Source organism: Labrus bergylta, chromosome 6 (assembly GCF_963930695.1).
Source record: "Labrus bergylta chromosome 6, fLabBer1.1, whole genome shotgun sequence".
NCBI classification, from domain to species: Eukaryota; Metazoa; Chordata; class Actinopteri; order Labriformes; family Labridae; genus Labrus; species Labrus bergylta.
This window is the reverse complement of record NC_089200.1, coordinates 25821936-25842855: the sequence shown is the minus strand read 5'-3', so window position 1 is coordinate 25842855 and position 20920 is coordinate 25821936. Positions and strand designations below refer to the sequence as shown.

At 40.2% G+C, this 20920-nt stretch overlaps 2 protein-coding genes across 2 annotated transcripts in view; one reads left to right on the top strand and one right to left on the bottom strand.

The window, feature by feature from the left end:
- tbl1xr1a (TBL1X/Y related 1a) overlaps positions 1-11959 on the top strand; it is a 39866-nt gene extending 27907 nt beyond the window's left edge. Inside the window, exons 3-16 of the mRNA XM_020632319.3 lie at positions 1309-1410; positions 2229-2374; positions 2468-2693; positions 2807-2939; positions 3316-3457; positions 4010-4073; positions 4495-4592; positions 4696-4756; positions 4876-4997; positions 5953-6027; positions 6475-6602; positions 6884-7049; positions 8229-8330; positions 8445-11959. Coding sequence (XP_020487975.1) covers positions 1353-1410; positions 2229-2374; positions 2468-2693; positions 2807-2939; positions 3316-3457; positions 4010-4073; positions 4495-4592; positions 4696-4756; positions 4876-4997; positions 5953-6027; positions 6475-6602; positions 6884-7049; positions 8229-8330; positions 8445-8471 — 1548 coding nt within the window. The 5' untranslated portion in view covers positions 1309-1352 and the 3' untranslated portion in view covers positions 8472-11959. The remainder of the gene's footprint in view (positions 1-1308; positions 1411-2228; positions 2375-2467; positions 2694-2806; positions 2940-3315; positions 3458-4009; positions 4074-4494; positions 4593-4695; positions 4757-4875; positions 4998-5952; positions 6028-6474; positions 6603-6883; positions 7050-8228; positions 8331-8444) is intronic.
- Positions 11960-12054: 95 nt separating this feature from the next.
- si:ch211-51h4.2 (uncharacterized) overlaps positions 12055-20920 on the bottom strand; it is a 68647-nt gene continuing 59781 nt past the window's right edge. The window contains exons 14-18 of the mRNA XM_020632306.3: positions 18381-18495; positions 16849-16951; positions 16353-16422; positions 16107-16210; positions 12055-14747 (exon numbers count right to left, since the gene is read on the bottom strand). Of these exons, the coding sequence (XP_020487962.1) occupies positions 14537-14747; positions 16107-16210; positions 16353-16422; positions 16849-16951; positions 18381-18495 (603 nt within the window). The 3' untranslated portion in view covers positions 12055-14536. The remainder of the gene's footprint in view (positions 14748-16106; positions 16211-16352; positions 16423-16848; positions 16952-18380; positions 18496-20920) is intronic.

Genomic DNA, 20920 nt, shown 5'->3' with positions numbered 1-20920 from the left:
TTAAAACATTCAAGTTTTTGGGACCGGGAAGAGTTGTAATACAATGCATGACTCATCTAAACCACAGTTAAACTGGTAAATGTGCTTTTGTGACTGCTGGGAAATGCTGTCATGTCTAGGTGGAACCTGTTGAGAAATCTGATCTTAGATTATTGTATAATGGATTTTCCTGATGCCAGATGGGTCTGAATACTCAGCTGGGCAATTGTTAACTCGATTGGTTCTACATTGTGGTTTGATAGCAATATTCTGTACAGGCTGAGGAGGCGGGCGGATTAATAAACATAGTATGTTAAAGGAATTAATGCAGGATGTGGTCTTATTAGGGGGCGCTATGACATAGCCAGGTTGATGTGAGTGATGGAGGAAGGATTTTGGTAGTCTTTTTAATAAGAGGGAAGTTAATCGCTTACCCCAAAACAGCCACACACATGCAAAAAAAACTGCAAATGGTTTGGTTGGATTGGGGCATATTGCTTTTAGATGACACAATGATGATTCCGAAGAATTATCAATGATTTGAAAGATTAACAGACACCAAAACACTGCCCTGAGGGCCCTCAAATTCTTGAAAAGGATTTAAGTGACCCGGAAGATAATCATACAATGCTGAATTAAACGTTGGGTATAAAACAAACAGTTCAAATATAACATTCCAATAATAGAGACAATAAACACTTCTCTAATATTCATTGACAGGGTCCTACAGTATAGAAGGTTTGTCGTCATGTTTTATGACCAACTCCTGTTTAACTAACTAAATATATAAATGGTCTAACTTGGGTCTTTTCAAACATTACTTCCTGCTTTACCCAGCTGTGTTGAAACATTTTAACATGTTGTATTCAAACAGAATCAAGGATACAGAAATGCAAAAAATAATGCAAGATAGGTCTGTTAGAGATCTTTGTACTTATTTATGACTCAACATATTTTTTTGTAGGACATCTTCCTGTGAAGTACACCTTAAACTAGAAAAGGCTAAAGTAGGTCAGAAGCTGTTTTTATTTCATTTGTCCTTTGGAAGGGAAATCATTTTAAACAAAGGGATGATTAGGAAATAATCATTTAATATACTTCAAACAAATCATGCAATATCTGATCTATCTTTATCAAACATCAGTCATGTCAGTCTATCGATCAATCTTTGTTTGTAGCGCCATTTCAAAACAAATGTTATCTCAAGACACTTTACAAAAGATATAAACGTCACTTTCTCTTTATACATGTTGTGTGTGTGCGCATCGACTGACAGTAACTGTTGAGCGTGTCCCTTCACTGATGAATCTCTCGCTCTATTTGTTCTAGGCTAGCTGTGTGCGTGCTGACCTCATGGTGTAACTGGAGTAAAGATGAGCATTAGCAGTGATGAGGTCAACTTCCTGGTCTACAGATACCTACAGGAGTCAGGTACCCTTTCAACTACTTGTGTTTGCTCTATGTTTTGCTGATTAACTTATTTTAATGGTTTTGCTTTTTCTTTTTTCAAAATGTGATTTTTCAATCCAGTGTCTTTTTTTTGTGTCTAAATCGACAAATGTAAAGCTGATGCAAAGAGTCAAACAGCAGGAGACTAAGAATTATTTTGCACCAAATGTATTAACTGTAGAATTCAGACCAATCTTAAGGCTCAGCATTGTAATAATGTAAATGAATACCTGTGCTTTGGACTGACAGCAATATTTTAGAGATATATAGACAGTGTGTTCTCCGAGTGCTGAGAGTAACCACAACAACCTAAAATGTATTTTAGTAATACCAATATCAGTCAATGTGTACATTCACTGTAGATGTTTGCATTCAATTATATTCTAACCCCCTGACAGGAGAGACTCGATAGTCAATGGCCATGTGGCAGAGAAAACAACGCATACAGTATTTTACTGTTGGGCACAAGTAGTAGGGAGATATTGTCTTGTTGGTATATCTAATATTATCAATAGTCATCTATGTAACTATCTGTGTAAGCTCCGTTGAGTTGAAGTCATTGAAACCATTGGACAGCATAGTGAAAAAATAAAGACAGTGTTGGAAAAGTTCATCATTATCAATGTGCTAAAGACATTAGTCGATTAAAGACATTTTAGTTGTCACATCATACAGTTTAACATGAATAATAGATATTATAGGGAAATCCCTTAAGCCTGTGATTGAGTAATTGATTAAATTATTGTAGGCTAATTTTGTTCTCCTTCCCTGCCCTCTTTCTCCCCGTGTCGTCCTCTCAGGGTTCTCCCACTCAGCGTTTACGTTTGGTATAGAAAGTCACATAAGCCAGTCAAACATCAATGGTGCTCTGGTTCCCCCTGCTGCCCTCATCAGCATCATCCAGAAGGGCCTGCAGTACGTCGAGGCAGAAGTCAGCATCAATGAGGTACGATGCCAATCAAATGTTTAAAAAAAAAAGTCTCTGCCTCTCTCTGCTCGCCTCTGTTCTAACCTTCTGCTTATTTCATTCGCTCTGCAGGACGGCACATTATTTGATGGGCGGCCCATAGAGTCTCTGTCCCTGATCGATGCTGTGATGCCTGACGTTGTTCAGACGAGGCAGCAGGCGTACCGGGACAAAATGGCCCAGCAGCAGGCCGCCGCGTCAGCACCGGCATCGGCCACTGGAGGCAGCATAGCTGGCAACGCCAAGAACGGAGAGAATACTGCCAATGGGGAGGAGAATGGAGCCCATACCTTAGCTAGTGAGTTAAGATGAGTAATGAAAAGCGTTAAGTCGCTTAGTTACCGGCAATGACCAAGGTCATGTCATTGCAGATCTTTGTTAACTTGAATCCCCATTCATCTCTTTGCTCAGACAACCATGCAGACCTGATGGAGGTGGATGGAGATGTAGAGATCCCTCAGAACAAAGCCATGGTCCTGAGGGGCCACGAATCAGAGGTCTTCATCTGTGCCTGGAACCCTGTCAGTGATCTGCTGGCATCGGGGTAAGTCGACTTCACTTTTCCTTCCTTTTATACCCTAAAACTTGTCCCTCAAACAAAAAAGCACTGCTCAAGTGCATAAGCACCATAATTGTTCTACACATGAGCCCTAGGCAGCATCACTACAGAGACCATGGCAAACAAGATAGATAGAGATGCAACACAGATCCAAAGCTGGACCTCAACCAAGCCTTTGGTTCTAACGTGGCCGTCTTAATCCCTCAGCCACAGGGATGCCCCTCAGTCCTAACTACAGTCCAAAGATCATAGCTCCCATTAGAGATCAATCAATCATACTCTTTCACATACCATCCTGTTGGGGGTAATATAAGTCTTAATGACATGGCTTATACGTTATGCATGTCTGTGTGTATCTCAGGTCTGGGGATTCGACAGCTCGTATCTGGAACCTGAGCGAGAACAGTACAAGCAGCTCCACACAGCTGGTGCTGAGACACTGCATACGAGAGGGAGGACAGGATGTCCCCAGCAACAAAGACGTCACCTCGCTAGACTGGAATGTAAGAACGCTAACACACACTCACACACACATGATGTAACGTGTGAGTCACCCTCCACGGGTGCTTTAAATCAAAATATGGAACCAGGTCAACGCTGTGGTGAAGTGTTTCTTTTCAAAGTGCTCTTTCATAATAAGCATGCTGCGTCACAACACATTTATGATTGTTTTGTTAATCACTGCAGTCATTTAAACACTTAAACGCACTGCCTTAATAACAAAACACACAGCTCCTTTTTTCCCCAGAAAGGCTCATTTCAATAGACATGAGCACTCTGAACATTAGTGTCTATGGTGTCTTAACAGTGGAAGTGGATCTGAAAGGGGAATTTTCCTTTAGTCAAACCAGTGGATTGTAAAACTGAGCCAGGGGCAGAGGCAGACATTTCCTGGAAAGCATCCACGCTAATGGAAAACACAGAACCTCTCTGATGATAGCAGCTGAATCACAGCTCATCTCAGTGAGCCAGGACTGGGAAATGCAAATACTGCAACTGCAAAAAAAAAAAAAAATCAAATCCCCTCACACTGTTCTGTGTTTCTCTTTTGACAGAGCGAGGGCACGCTGTTAGCAACAGGCTCCTATGACGGCTTTGCCAGAATATGGACGAAGGATGGTGAGATGGCTTTGATTCATTAAACATAAGCATGTATTATTTACCCTGAAGGAAGCTAAATTAAAGATCAAGGCGATGAAACTCCATTTTGGAGTTCTTGATAATTAAAGCGTTTCTTTAAAGTAAATATTTAAAGTGTGTCTCTTTGGAAATTCTTGCAATGATTGTGGTTTGTATTTTTTTTTCTCATGTTATTTTGGTGCATCTTCAGTACTACAGACTAAATGCCACATGGCATTAAGTATATCCTTGAACAGCACTGCCGGCTAGAGGCAGATTTGCGTACTGCAGCCAAGTCACTTTGCCAGGCTTGTATTTTTTCGGTGCTTTCTTAATTAGAACCCTAAAGGCTAATTGTTGTTGTTGTTCCAGGTTTGATACTAAACTCGATTTTGTCCCATTTGTTTGTTTTGCTTCATAGGAAACCTGGCCAGTACACTTGGCCAACACAAAGGTCCCATCTTTGCGCTTAAGTGGAATAAAAAAGGCAATTTTATCCTCAGTGCAGGAGTAGACAAGGTAAACAGGAGATCTTTGTTCTGCTAAATAGATTGAACAAGCCAATGACTGTCCTGTGTAGATTGTGTTAGCTCTAACTGTGCATGAATATGTTCCCTGCCAGACTACAATCATTTGGGATGCCCATACAGGAGAAGCCAAACAACAGTTTCCCTTCCATTCAGGTACAACAGCATCTCTTCTTATGACTAACATCTTCACTTTTTAAGGATTTCTAACCATGATGTTATGCCTGTCAGATTATTTTTGATCCGTCTAATGTCTGTCCGTCTGTCTCCAACAGCTCCAGCGCTAGACGTTGACTGGCAGAGCAACAACACATTTGCCTCCTGTAGTACAGACATGTGCATCCACGTCTGTAAACTGGGACAGGACAGACCCATCAAAACATTCCAGGGACACACAGTAAGTGATGTTTGCTCTGTGAACAGTATGTAAACTCCACCACCAGGGGGGGCTCTCGATCAAAACAATAACAAGAGATGAAGATCGAGGCTGGCGGTTAATCATGGGAGTGATTCTCTCTGCTGCAGCCCCCCAAATCTACAAAAACTCAGAGTTGATCATAGTCAAGATGAACGAGAGACCTAAGGAAGAGAATATTAACAGACGATGTATCCCAAGTATAATTTACAAGATGTTTTCATCACAGCAGTACATACAACAGCTTTCAGAAGCAATCCATGCTTCCTTATATAGTGGTCTTTGACATAACATCTCCTGTTTCCATGGCAACAATAAACAATTTGTGTCTTTCATGGTGGCTGCCACGAAAGACACGTCCCGTTACAACTATGAAATTAAGGATTTCTCTTGCTTATGTAATTATTGGAAATATTTGAGTAATGTAAGTACTCATTTAGATATTGAACTGTAAAAATGAAATATTACACCTTTAATCTCTCCCGTCAGTCTGAACCAAAGCTGCTCTGTTTTGGTTTGATGATATTGGATGGGATGTCAAGACAATTAACAAACAAACCCTTCTATTTGTTTTTTCTTTGACACTAAAAGAAAAAAACTCACAGATTCTCATTTACCGTAACTACTTTAAAAGAGTCTGATATCTTTTTGTTTTGTCAGCGCAGAGATTGAACTATATTAGAATATATCAGAAGAAAGAGAAACCCCAATAACAGTTTGTTCTTCATGTCCTGCAGCTCTACTGAGTGTGTGTAAAGTTACACTACAATCTCGTCTTTAAAGATCCAATAAACCCAAAAGGAGATCAACAATGTGTTAACATAATCTATACATATATTCTTAATAAGGCTACCTTCTAGCCTCCTGCCTTCAATTCAAAAGCACTATGTAACACACTTTTCATCTCCTCTCTCTATCTCTCTCCCTCTCTCTCCAGAATGAAGTAAATGCAATCAAGTGGGATCCCACAGGGAACCTCCTCGCCTCCTGCTCTGACGACATGACGCTGAAGGTGAGCTGTGGGTCTGATGACACATTAGACATCCCGTGTCATCAATACCACTGTCACTGATACCCTCGACCTAGAAGTGCTTAGTCAACAAGGAGAGGGAAAGTCCATCTCTCTGGCCTCTCTACTGTTGATATCTGGTTTTTCTTTGATAACATTCAAACAGGAAGTTCATTATTTCTCAATGAGCTGAAAGGCTGACTACAAAGCAATACATTGTCACCCAGTTTGTTTTTTCCTTGCTTTAATTAAATATCTCCATCTCTTGCTGTTGTTAATCTGCGGTTAGAAAACTTTACTAAGAAGTAAATAAGTCACAGAGTGATAGTGACATCAAGTGATAACATTACTGTAGACAGCTGTTTTAACTGTGTGCTGCAGGCCACATGCGTATGCACTTTACATTTGGCTTGAGTCAAAGTTGCTGACTTCTGCGTGACTTCTTTTCAGATTTGGAGTATGAAACAGGACTCATGTGTCCACGACCTTCAGGCTCACAGTAAAGAAATCTACACCATTAAATGGAGTCCAACCGGCCCTGGAACCAACAATCCCAGCGCTAATCTCATGCTAGCCAGGTGAGTGGCTCTGTGTTAGCATCAGTGGTGGTGCGCTAGCTAGGTGTCCAAAGGAATAAGTGACATCTTAGCTAACTCTACCTAACCCAATACCATAAGTGACATCTGGGACAGAATTTTCTCATTGAGCAGGCCTACTTTCATGCATACAAACTGACAATATTCACCATTAACCTTTGAAATTAGTTAAGGATGCTAAAGCTACATTTTTTAAACAAGCCTCATGATCCATTACCCCCACATCTTCTAACCCTGTCCGTCTCTGTCTCCCACTCCCACAGTGCATCGTTTGACTCCACAGTGCGTCTTTGGGACGTGGAGAGGGGCATCTGTATCCACACGCTGACTAAACACCAGGAGCCGGTCTACAGCGTGGCTTTTAGCCCCGATGGTCGGCATCTGGCCAGTGGCTCCTTCGACAAATGTGTGCACATCTGGAATACACAGGTAGGAAGGGGGGGATGGGGGTCTACATTACCTCGAGTTTCTGTGACAGTAAGGGATGCCCTGGTATGATAGTTGATTAAACTCATCAAAGCCTTTGAACTGTATGTGAATGTTTGAGTTCTGCAGGACAGTACAGGTGTCGTTCAGACTGTTTTTTAAAACTATTTGATGTAACACTACTTCAGGCAATTATCATAGATATAAATGTACAGCTGCAGGTCGTGATGCAGTTTTCACTGGATGGGTGTAAACCAAATAACATTGAAAAGGAGCTTAACTGTGACGTTAAACGTGATAGAAACTCAAGTATCACTCAGGTTTTCATTATTCTAGTGTACAAGTGTTGGGTACGCTGAAGGTTGTACGACACCACTCTATCCGGGTCCAAACTTCTCAGCCTCATTGAACTTATATTTCTGCTATCGCTTCAAACTGACCTCTGATAAAATCATCTTGTCCATTATATGACCACAGACAGACCACAGTAGATAAGGTTATTTACTAGATACCAAACAAAGTCAGGATTAGATTGAGTATCATAAGAAAAGATGCAAGAGAACAATTAACTTAAGCTCTGCTCAGACTCCCTTCATGGTTCCCTTTGTTTCTGAGGAAGTTGGTTAAAAAAGCATTGATGTATTGCCGTCCTTCTGATGGGATAAGATATGTTCTTTGTCATTTCGCTTATTTAAAAAAAAAAAGTTTTCATTTTCTCAGATTTCTTATTTTTCAAACAATGTCAGTGCGGTTTCTTTCCTCTACGTATAGACAGACCCTTTCTCTTTTACTGGGTCTATTTATAATTCTTACCGTATTGTTGAATCTTGTTATTTAGTTTGACCTCAGTTTTGTTTTTATTTTATTCTGCTTGTTTTGTCTCTAGTGTATTCTGTATTGTCCGTTCTATCGTTATACTCCTGTGTTTGCTTGAAAAAGGTTTTATTCTGATATAATAAATTGAACCTATCTTCTTGGAGGTGAACATGCGTCACTGCTGCCACCAAGTGGCCAAATAATTAAACTGCAGTTTTGTGTCTTTACTGAACGGCCAATTGCTTTCTTGAGTTATGAGTTTGAAAGCAAAAAAAAGGGAATTTGCGTTTTCTTTTCAGAATATAACCCACAGCCGACCTCTTATCTCTCTTCCCCTCTCACTCTCTTCTATCTCCTGTGCTGCAGACGGGCGCTTTAGTCCACAGTTACAGAGGGACGGGGGGAATCTTTGAGGTTTGCTGGAATGCAGCGGGAGACAAAGTGGGAGCCAGCGCGTCGGACGGATCTGTAAGTCTACTCTGCTCTGATTGGATGCATTTCTAGTGATCTCTGACTTTGTCTGTGATCGTTCTGTGTCAGAGCTGCAGGTAATCTCTCTCTCTCTCTCTCTCTCTCTCTCAGGTGTGTGTGCTAGACCTTCGGAAATAGTACTGCTGTTTGTTGGAAGCCATGGACCGACCATGAATGTGTACATAGCCAAATGACTGTCCCTGCCTGCCCTGCGTACTGCTCACGCTTACGGCCCCGCCCACCGACAGACAGGAAGCAGGAAACAGGAACAGGAAGCAAGCACCCGACACAGCAGGTCCAGACACGGGGAGGAACAGAAGGACAGACAGACAGACGGACTGATAAACGGGCGGATGGAGGCGCCCCTCTCTATCTGTGCAGACTCTTACAGAGATGCAGAAGGGACGCAGTGGAAAAAAAGACAAAAAAAACTCATAGACAAAAAAAAAGTTACAGATCCGTATATGTACCAAAATTTGGAAGCTAATTTTCTTTTTTGATCTTTAAACCATGCTCATCGTCCTCGAAATGAAAAACAATGAAAAAAGTGTTGATCTTTGTTACTAGTTGGATCTCATTGTGCAGACATATCAACTCCTCCACCATAATATAGGATGGCACTTAGTTTTTTTAAATTTCAGATCTCTTGTTTCAATGTTTTTATATTTTTTATCTTTGGGGGAGGGGCAGGGGGCTGGCGCAGGTCAGAGTTTGATCCATTGGAGAAGAAAATACAAAGAAACACGCTCAGACATGCAACCCCAAACCGTGTCCTCGTCATGATTTCAAACCAACGTGGCGTCCTGAAGGTTCAGCTGCATGTGATTGCAGTAGCTAGAAGCTTTGAGTGGGGGGTCTTACAGGAGACTTCAGAATGCAGTAATTCATGTGCCGCTTTTTTCTGCAGGGGACTCTGGATCTCTTTTTGGGCCTCATGGAACAGATGAGGCACATCTGGATGCTTTAAAAACAGATCCTCTGTGAACTATGTGATCTGGAGGCTTTTATCCTTTTCTGTTCTCTCGACATGCTTTCACCTCAGCTTCCTGTCTGAAGTTAAAAACTGCTACTTGATAGAAAGACGACTTCACTTTCTCAAAATTGTTCTGAGTTTTAAGTTAATCAACAATAATTTGGCTCCCAGGTTTCAAACTGTTCTCAGCCAGTAGGCTTCAACACAACTCAAATAGTCAGTCACACAATGTGGTGTCCTCCTTCACATCGATGCTTTAAAGACTTCAGTGAGTTTCCTCATTTCTAACCTGACTCACCATCACAAGCCTCAAGTCACTGGACTCAGCCCTGACATAAGATGGTTCACTGAGTGAGATAACTATGTCATAGTCTTATGGAGTTCGATTCAGCAAAGACAGTCCAGCTAAAATCCCTCCCTCATAACCTGAAAATAATCACAATCAGATCTTTGGACATTGACGACATGTAACTAGTGACCGGTGTTAAATCTTAACTATATGTGACTGTGTGTGCTCGTTAGCAGAGAGGAGCCTAAAGTGTTTGAGTCACTTTAATAACACATTGTAGACGCCCTAAAGAGGTCTACATCGAACTTTAAAAGACAGCAACCATTGGCCGCTTGTGGCAGACAGCTAACCACCAGTGAGTCCAGTTAAACTTGACGTCTCTACCTGTTTGAAGTTTTCCTGCCTTGGTAGACTAATGTGTGCTTGTTAATGTCTCCTAAAAGACAGAAACTGAACAACTCTGTCAAATGCCCTAAGGTCTCTTTAGTTGGGATTTTGGACATACTTGCAATTCCTGTTTAGGCAATTAGGTCTTATTTTCTCAAGTTGTCATACGGTGAATGAAGAGGGAAAATGTAAGTTAAAACTATTCTGTCAAAGTTTTGCCACTTGATCTGTTTCTACAGTGGGATGGTCTCTGTCCCTTGGCTCTGGTGTAAGAAGATTTTTTTTAACCTGCAGCTGCTGGAGGTTTCATATTTTACTCATGTTGAATCCTACTGGCTGATCCAAAGGTAATCCCCAAATCAGACAATAAACGGGCACTATGTGAATTTACAATACAGGGAGTTTATGCTGTAAGTAACCCAGTAGAGGTGATAAAGGATGAAATCAAAGTCAACCAGTGTAACATGAAAGTCCTGAGAATGCAAACGGTCAAACAGAAACATCACGCTCAGCGTTTTTAAATCCATCCCTCCCCCCCTTCATTCTGCGCTCTCCATCACTGACACTCTGCTCACATTGTATTCTGAGGTCCCTCTATGACGAGACATTTTATACTATTTTCAAGACAAAATTTAAGGTTACATTTTTGTAATTTCTTTGTAGATTTGAAAAAAAAACAACTAATGTGAACTGATGATTAATCGGCAGTGTAAATTTACATGTTCGATACATTTTAAAGGAGTTTCTTTTTGTTACTGTGATGCAGATAGTTGATTCTGTAATGTTACGGCTCGCTGAGCTGTAATTCTGAAGATGGCGCGGCACCCTCCCCCCCCCACACCAGGAATTAAATCACCACTAAATTTGTCTGTTTGAATAAAGAAATGTTTTTACTTTTTTCTTTTGGTTCCATCTTTTTGGGGAAGTTTTGTCCCAGAGAATTGGTTTCCCCTGAAAAGACAATTCAAAAAGTCTTTAAACTGAATAAAAAAACAACAACATTTTTTTCAATCAAGCCACGACTGAAGGCAATGTTTCTACTTCAATTTTTTGTCATTGCCACGATTGGGAGTCATTCTGTAGCTTTGTGCAGGAGCTCTGCAGGCCGATACGATCTTATTGATTGAATACACAGGTATGTTTAAATTGTCAGAGTGCAACTGGACATTTCTACCGTGGAATAAATATTTTCTGTTATTGGTTACTGAGCAGAGAAACCCTTACGTCTCTCAGAACGGTTGAATCGTGACTAAAAGGACAAACGTGTTTTGTGTGTTCAGCCTGATATTCTCAGTGGTCAGCTCTTCGCTTTCTCTTCTTTTGTACGAGGGTTAATGATGCACCTGATCTTCTGTTTGGTTTACAATCCAATCAGGAGGAAGCAGGAAGCAGGAAAGTGTCTTTAAAACGTGTTTAGATACAAATGATCTCTCCTCTTTGCTGAAATCTACACAATATGAAGGCACAGTTTAGAGGGTCGATTTGTTCTGGTCAGATTAGATTGAAATCTGACCAGATTATCAAATCAAATTCAGAAAGGTTTGCATTGTATCAGCCAAAGCTATGAGCGTGTTTTGAATTGGACTTTCCTCAAAGATGAAATTAAACCCAAAACATCACATTGGCCTGCAGAGCACCTCCACTTCAGAACACTGTCAGTATATCTACATCTCCCCTGTAATTAATGAGACATTCCTACTTCTGGATTTAAAGAGGTGAAGTGTTTGTTCACTGATTCATGGAGCCAACAGTCAAACGGATAAATCCATGCCATCCTCTGATCTGTGCCACATCGATCTTGTGGGTGGACTTTTGTCACAGAGCGTCATGTCAGTCCTGCAGCTTCTCTCCCACCGGGTCTCAAGGTCTTTTTTTGTTTTTGGTTTAATCTCTGCAACTCACATCACATCAATCTGTTAACATTGAAAGTCCGATCAGTGAAACAAAAAGTCCAGAATAAAATCTATTTTGATAAGAGGTTGGAGTTTTATTTGTGTGTGAATGTGTGTTTGTAGAAATGACGATGAGCTGACACCGTGGAGTAACAATGAGTAGACAATCAGAAATCCAACTTTCAATAATGTGAGAACTTAAAACATTGATCTCAGAGGAGTAATGCTTGTGCTTTCTGTTATTCACAGCAGGTGCAATGACACTAAAGAGGCATGCTTTGAATAAGTGGAAGAGGAGCTGCAGCCACTTGGCCTTTCTGTAAAAGAAACACCACAGCGACCTCTAGTGGTTACTGCAGTTAGTGGATTAAAGACAACATAATCCACTCGCCAGCGTCATGTGAAGGAAAACAAAAGTGACTCTGGGAAAAGTGAGTGCTGTGTTACTGTCCTTCACATTCAGGACGAACAGCGTTCAACAGAAACACGGCAGTCCTCCAGAGCAGAGGTCTCAAATATCAGTACTAGTCTAGGCCAGACCGGGGACCCTCTGACCCTAGAAGTGGTAAAAGCATTTAACGTTGCTCACAGCAGCACGCACTAATAGGTCTATCCAAAAATGGACATTAGAACAAAAATTAAAGAATCCAGCAACCTTAGAATAATTCTATTATTTCAGTGTTTGTATTTACAAAGAGCAACAAAGACACCTACATCATTAGAGTCAAATTGTTTGTTTTCATTTCAGCACAAATCTCACTTGAGGACTATGGTTTGATTTTAAATTGAACAACTTTTTTGTATGTGATTTCACAATAATGGGTAAAATGTGTAATTTTATGTCATTCCAAATTTGTCTCACGACCCACCTCCCAGTGTCTCACAACACCCACTTTGGGAACCACTGGTCTAGAAAAAGTAAAAAAAAAAAAAAAAAAAAACACACGCACATCACTGACTTGCAACACTATGGCTCCCACATATATACTTATATTATACTTTGGTCGGGCTTGAAACGTTGTGTTCCTTAAATGCATAAATAAGTATATATGTGGGAGCCATAGTGTTGCGAGTCTTTGTTTGCATCATAACCACTGGTTTAGGCCACAGAATATTTGGCAACGGGCTGATGTTCAAAATATTAAGAAGCAGGGAAAAGCAATAAATAATTATAATATGCATTTTCATAAGCTGAGCTGTATGGTGCACTTTGATCGGTTATTTGTTTGATTTGAGGATAAATAGAGATCATGCTTAAATAAAAAATGTCTTCCTGTGAACATGCAATTGAACTCAGACGGATGAGATCCATCTTCTTACCTTCATGTTTCATAGTGGACAATATTTACACTCACATATTATACCCCCCCCCCACAGGGCTCATTGGCAGCAGGATTGTCTGATGGGAGCTTAATGAACCCAGTAATATACATTTTCATTTAAACAAAGTTTATACTCTGCAAAGTGCATTTCAAGTAATAGCATACAGTGTGTTTAATAGTATTTCATTTAGAGGTATGAGACTTTTTAAACATGAATATATATGTCACCAAATATATCCTAACTTACTATATCGCCTTTCTAGAAAAAAGATTGAAGTCAAACTCCCTCTGGGTTTGTTGTTTTCTACTCTGTGTTCATTCTTTCAGCTTGTTTCTGATTCGCTCAGAGGCTCAAACATGTTTTCACTCACATAAACCCCCTCCATGGTCAACCCTTAGCCCCTCCCCCATGTGAGGAAGAGCTACGGCTCCGCCCACTTAGAAACGCTGATCGAGCGGGCATAACGGTGGGGTTTTGTTACAAGAGAAGAATTAAAGAGAACCAGCAGACTTTCCAATGGTAATACTTGTTTGGTTAAGAAATACTTAGAAATAAGAACTGAATCAACTTTGGGCTGCGTATCTGAATGGAGGTCAGTTGTAGGAATGGCTGTGCTCAGTTATGGGAGGGGTGGAGGAGGAGGGGAAGTGGCGAGCTGAAGGTTCAGCTTTGTTTTGGTTTAAGATGACTGGAGCTAAAGTGCGACATCTACTCTGAAAGTCGCATGATATACATTTCAAACTACAATATTTACATTTCTACAACACCAGGGACCGGCTGTATGGAACAGTCTATAAGTAATTACATTCTTCTTCTTGTTATTTTAGTGCGGTTGGCATTTGCACCTGTCTAGAGATCAGCCAATACAAGAACAGACAGAAACATCATCACAGACTGTCACTGCTGAAGACCTGATTTCCCTTGATAGCTGGACCTATTTGGATCTACATGGATGAGTTGTGAAACCTGTAAATGACCTAAATGTTTGATACACCTTGTGTCCAACCTCAGTGTTTTATCTCTCCCTCTAATTACAACAGATTGTTCTAGAAAACCATGGTTACCCTTTGAGCATTGCATTGCGTTGTGAAACAATCCTCTCTCTCACATGAATGTTAATGAGCATCATAAAAGACTATTCAAGGTTAAGTGGAGAGCAGAAACAACTAAAATGTCCGCCAAAGATGGCCTCAAAAACAAAACAAACACTCATCGTTAAAATGTTCACGTTGTGCCAAGAGCTGGATAAATGTGAGTAATATAAAAGCACTTATCTAACATTCAGATTATTGGCAAATTGAACTCCTCGTGGTCTGTCTCTTATCACACTGTGAGCGAATCAGAGCAGGACGGAGACGTTGGCTGCTGTTACACTCTCCGTCAGATTGTGGTAGTGTGCTTCCTGACTGTGGCTGAAGAAGTGCAGGTAATGAGCCACCTCGGCCAGAGTCTGCAGGACGTCGTAGGTGACAGCAAACAGGAAGTAGGTGGGGAGCAGCCAACTGAGGCTGAAGACGCAGTCGCCTACAGGCAGAGGGACGGCAATGTGCCTGCAAGAACAAGAGACAATGATATTACAGAAAATATCTGATCTACTTCCTCACTGGGTGTTATAAATAAATCCTCACTAACCGAGCTGTAACAACATTAAATTTCAGATTCAAACTGACCAAATATCAGGCTGCTACGTCGCCCTCAGATATCGCCTCAACTTAGAAACAGAAAGGACCCTGAGAAGTCAGCTGTGTGTACCCAATGCAGGAAGGAGATCGATATCTTTATACAAACTGTGTGGACTTGTGTTCACAAGTCTTCAGGATTTTTGGGTGAAAATAGTTGAATGTGGTTTTTAACTAAATCTGAGGATGGACTCAGTATGCCTTCTGTTCGGAATACCACACCCACAAATCAGGGGCGCCCAGAATCAAAAAATGCTGCACGGAAAAGTTACAACCTGTTTTCACACATGTACTCCTGAAAAAATCTAGATAATTTCAGGAGCACTGCTCCATGTAGTCTCCTGTCCTGGCTGTTCACATATGCCCCTCACAGAGCAAGACATGATGGAGAAAAAAAAGACGTGGAAGTAGCAGACGAAGCATCCAATTTTTAATCATGATTAATCGCTAAATTTCAAACGTTCATGGCGGTTAATCACACTTTTAATCTCATGTTTGAATTCCATTATTTCTAATATTAAAAATGGTCTGGCTTTTATTTTGAATATTTGTACTGTCTTAAGCTGAGAGTATTTTACTTGCTGTTTGAATTGAACCATGTTTTTATTTTGAAATAAAGTAAGTTAATATATATATATATACATATATATATATATATATATATGTTTAGTTATAAAGATAGTTCAAAGGTTACAACATTAACTTCACCACAGAAACAGGAAGTGGTTATGGATCAAGAAGTAGACGAAAACAGCTCAAAGGAACGGTAACAAAGGTAAATGTATCATAAGGTGGATTTTACTTTCAGCTGAGCTGTCTGAGTGTTTTTGACATGAAGTTTTTTTCATTAATTTCCGACCTTAATTAATCATAATTGACTATTTCATGCTGACAGCCCTAATAAGAAGGAGCCTTAGTTTAGTTTCAATGTGTCATGATTAAATAAACTCATGTAACGGCGATCCACATTTAGCTGGGGCTTGTAGTGAAATATAATACACCATAAAAAGGTTTCATATCTGTGCATAAGTTAAGTGAGGTTCCTGTACATGTTGATGTTTCACTTTGCACCTGCAGTCTGTCAGGAGTACGTAACCTGTGATAATACAGATGACAGTAACAGACATCAAATAAAGGTTACATATTCTCTAAAATAACTAAACTACATCTTTACCTCTTCAGCCTCTTGAACCCTGACTCGACAGCGTTATTTGAAACAGAGGTACTCACTGGAATCTGTCTTCTCTGGATTCTCTCAGCATGATGAAGACAAACAGTCCGACTTCAGTGTTGAGGGAGAACGACACAACTTTGTCCAACATGACAACAAAACCCTGAAGAAGAGAGAGAAAACACGAGAGAAGGTCGAGGTATTTATCATCATGAATCTATTTTTAGCCGTCTCTATTATTGTACGTGTGTGTACGTGTGTGTACGTGTGTGTGTGTGTGTACGTGTGTGTGTGTGTGTATTTACCCTGGGGTCGCACACTGACACGATGAAGATGACCATAAACACGAGCAGTGACACCAATCCTTTAACCATGCTGCCAAAGACAGAAAGGAGGAGCATGAAAAACAACTCAACAATCACTAACTTAAAGGCAGAATATGCAATTTTTTGATCCAGCAGATGTCGCCCTTGAGCACCAGCATGAAACCAAAACAACTGGCGCTGCATTGTTGTGTTAGCATGCTAACACATTGTAGACAGTCATGACTCACAGAGTTAATTCCAGAGGATATACTTGATTTCTGCTACATCCAAGTGTGAAAAATCGCATATTCTTTCTTTGATAATCATCTAAAACAGTTTCACCAGAGAATCAGACTTCATGGAGCACGTCACACACTGTGATCAGTACACACACTGGGATCAGTTCATTCAGCTGCTTTTTTAAATATCATAGAAGAGAAGTGAAACTTAGAAATCCACTGACTTCCCGGGGGCGTTTTCCACTGTGAGCACTCACCTTCTGGCCGAGCAGACGTGATGTTTGTTGGGCAGGTTTCGTTCCCAGGCTTTAGACAGCCACTCCAGTCTGCTGCTCCACATCGAGCTAACCAGACCATCAACTGAAAGACACACAACACCTAAAGTCAACACCGAACACTCTACACACAAACGCTTAAAGAATGACTTCAGTATTTTGTTCTGAGATTAATCCCACTCTAATATAATTTCACTTAATGTGGAGCTCCAGCCATGTGGTGATTTCTAACTAACAAACAGAGCTCTCAGCAAAAATCACAAAAGCACCATGAGACATTAAACATTTGCAAAGGCATTTTTCAAAGTCATGAATCCTGTAATATTTATTAACATGTTTACAAGCGTGCAGTCTTTTGCTTCTGCCCTCTACACTTTCTTTAAATATTGGGTCACTAGTCTTGTATTGCATAATTTTTTGATATACTTTATTAGGCTAGCCAGTTCCCTGTGCTATCAGTCGTTATGCTAAGCTAAGTCTCCAGATCGTTGTGATATATCTATTCTTCAACATTCTTCTTAATGACGTCTGCAAGTAAGTAGATTTATATTTGTCTCAACATTTTGAATCCTTCCTTTTTGTATTTGAATTCTGTGCTGAAGAGAAAAAAAATGCATGTGACCTAATTTATTGTACCTTGGTGCTACTATATAACACTACATTTCTTATGACTACAATAGAGCGCCACAGGAATGAGTCCTTAAACCCGGAAGTAAGTTAGCATTTGAGCACCATGGGGTCTAACGTCTAAAAGTCAATGGGCATTATGAATGGGTTTGTGGTTAGACACCTGAAATAAGGTCTGTGGTTAACACAAGCTGAAGAGATGTTGGTGTTTTGTTAGACCACATAAACTACGTTAGATAATACCCACACTTTTGCATTTTGAAGTTTTTACGCGTCTTTAAAAAGGCGGTTGCTAACAAGTGGCTAAAGGTGACTACAGTGGTTATCGGGGACATTGAAGGTCATCACGCCGGACACAGAGGCCGGGAACTCACTCGCTAGTCTGATATGTCTCATGTAGGTTTCATCTTTAGGTTAAGGCAAATATTAGGTTAATAAACAATTTATTAATCTACGTGGATTAGTTTATCAGAGATCGTCTGAAGCATAACGGTAGTGATGTCACAATCATCTGACCGTGGTGTAGTTCACTTGTAGCATAACGTTAGCTTTTTACTTCTGTCGGCCGCATTAACGCTTCAAACATCATAAGAATGGTGTTCATCTGTGAAGATTAACCTGCTGAACTAAACGCCTACGCTTCAGAAACGTGCGTTTTCCACAGAGCTTATTTTCTGCAATGATACAAAATCCAATGCAAAAAATCCCATAGGCGAATTCTCGTTAGACCCCATGGCGATGCTACTTCCGGGTTGGCCTACAAAAATACGTCCTATGGTTTGTTCTCTATAGAAGCAACACTTTAGAAATCTCTTCTTTCATCATGTACTGTACATAATATTAAAAGACTAACTAAGTGAATGACATTGAAGCAGGAGTAAACTTACCCGTGTGTTTCATGGCAGATCCCATCACCAGGAAGGACACGGTGATGCTGATGGCTATAAAGACCTGGATCAGCTCAGCCACCCAGGAGTACGCCCTGTAACGTTCATTAATAATCTACATGGGTTGGTGGGGAGGGTGATGGATGTCGGTGGATGTTGAAAATGAGGACACCACAGGGTGAAAGGGAGGCACAATATTCTACTTAAAAACATGTTCGTCGGTCGTTTCAGAGCAGAATGGTATTTTATGTGTAAAGAAAACATTGAGAAGCACATAATGTGTTTCTCTAATTGTACTGAACCATGTCATTATGTTTTTTGAAACACTGATGTGCTAAAATGACACTATTTGTCATATCAAAGAGAACTGCTTTCGTCACTTTCCTATTTACTGCCTTTAATTTTTATAATTTAAATTTAAAACATTTTATTAATTAATCTCTGAGGGAAAATTCTAGTTTCACACTCACACCCAAATCACACACACGCACAAACCTGACCTGTGGACATGCATTAGTGGAGAGATGTCAGTGGAGTGGAGCTGCTACACATGGCGTGTGACAGTGCTCTGTAAGCGTCTGTGCCTTGCTCAAAGGCACCTCTGCAGTTCTCAGAAAGTGACCTGGCTCTCAACAGATACCAGACCAACTTCAATAATTTGATCCGCACCAGAACTTGAACTGGCGACCCTGCAGTTCCAAACCCTACTCCCTACAGACTGAGATCCTGCCACCACGCATGACATTTATTTCACTGATTCCTTATTGCTTTGAGGCTTCGCTCATCAGTGGAATCACTGCTTTAGTTGGGATGATTATTTGCAGAGGTCAGTTTCATGCAGCACTTCTGACTCCGACTGTATCACAAAATCTGTGCAGGCCAAAGCTCCAGAGAAAGTTACAATAGTAGAATTTAAAAAAGCTTCATCGTTCGGATTTGTCATCCAGAAATATGTTCCTGATAAAAGAACCAAGCCATGCTCACTCTACTGTGAAAACTCTGACTACCAATTAGTTCATGCTGAGCTCAGGAAGCCACTTCAGCTAATTGTTGCATGTTTCCATTTGCCGATCAGAAGCTTCCTGGTTTGTTTCATATTTTTTTTAATAAATGCACAGGCTAGCCACATGTTACTGCAGTGAATTAAACCACAATCCATTATCTGGCACAGCAGGTGATATACTGAGCAGTGACACACATTGTAACACTTCTTAGATTATTACATGCTCATGCAAAATCTACGACTTTGATCATAATATGCAGTTTAAACTAGTCTAGAAAACCCTAGATGCTTCTATTTACATAAAAGGTATGGAAATTCAGAGTAAAAGAAATTAAAATGTTTTAAGGTGTCATGACTGATGAGAAACTGAACTGGAAGTAACAAATAAATTACATAAAAGTGAAAATGTTGGAAACAATAATATCTCTGTAACACAACAAAAATAATTCATGATTACATAAAGCATGGTACATTTTATATAACTCAATGATTGCTCCATATCTGACCTTTACTGTGTTGAAGTATAAATTCGACTTCATGATACAAAACAGCCTTAAGAACCATCAGTAGAAGTCGATGTAGAGATCCAATAAACTCCGTTATTCGTTCAGTTTAACTTGTTGAAGTTTCATGAGTTAGTAAATCACAGTATTCTGGAAACTATGTATAAAGCTCATACAAATGTGTTGCCACAAACATCCAGAGAAGATGAGAGAGAGAGTTGTTATTACTTTAAAATGAACAAAGATCGATTATCAGAACCAAATGAAGAAACGTTGTGAAAGCAGAGGAGGGTTTAAGGAGCTCCTGAACTCTTGTAGGTTCCTTTGGATCGATGGTGTGGACCGCCTGCTGCTATGGACCCCCCCAGAATCCTTATACCTGCTTCTCCCTATTTCCAATTTTTCAAACCTTGCACAGTTTCGGCAGATGGCTGTTCATCATGAGTCTGGAATTGCCCAAGATTTCTGCTCTCTTCAAGGAAGTTTTTTCATGCCACTGTGACAATGAGTAAGGTCTTTTACCTGCTCTGTTCCAAAGTGTCTCGAGATAACACTTGTTATGAATTGGCGCTTTACAATTCAAGATTGATTAATTGATTTTCTGGCACAACTCCACCAGCTACCAAACCACGGTGCATGAAGAGTGAAAAGCTCCAGCACCACATGTAGTATTTAGGCTGCCGATGAGTTTGGCTTGTGGCCTTCCTCTGGGTCATCCATTACTGTGACAGGAATCAGTTCATGGAACATTTAAAATAAATAAATAAATCAAAGCCGGTATGTTGAGGAAATATGATGAAATAGGTCATATTCTTCCTGGTCCTTTTCATTCAAAGTTTGAGATCTTGTGTTTGTATGTAATTGTAAGTTTGGCAAATGAATGAAATAAACTTGACTGAAAAATGTTCTCTCGTTTACTTTGTCGTGAAGCATAATGACGCTCCTTGCAGAAATTTTTTAGGGCATTCAGACCACACTTTGAGACATGAAATACGTGTTTCATTTCAAGCCTACTAATCAAAGTTGTTCTATTC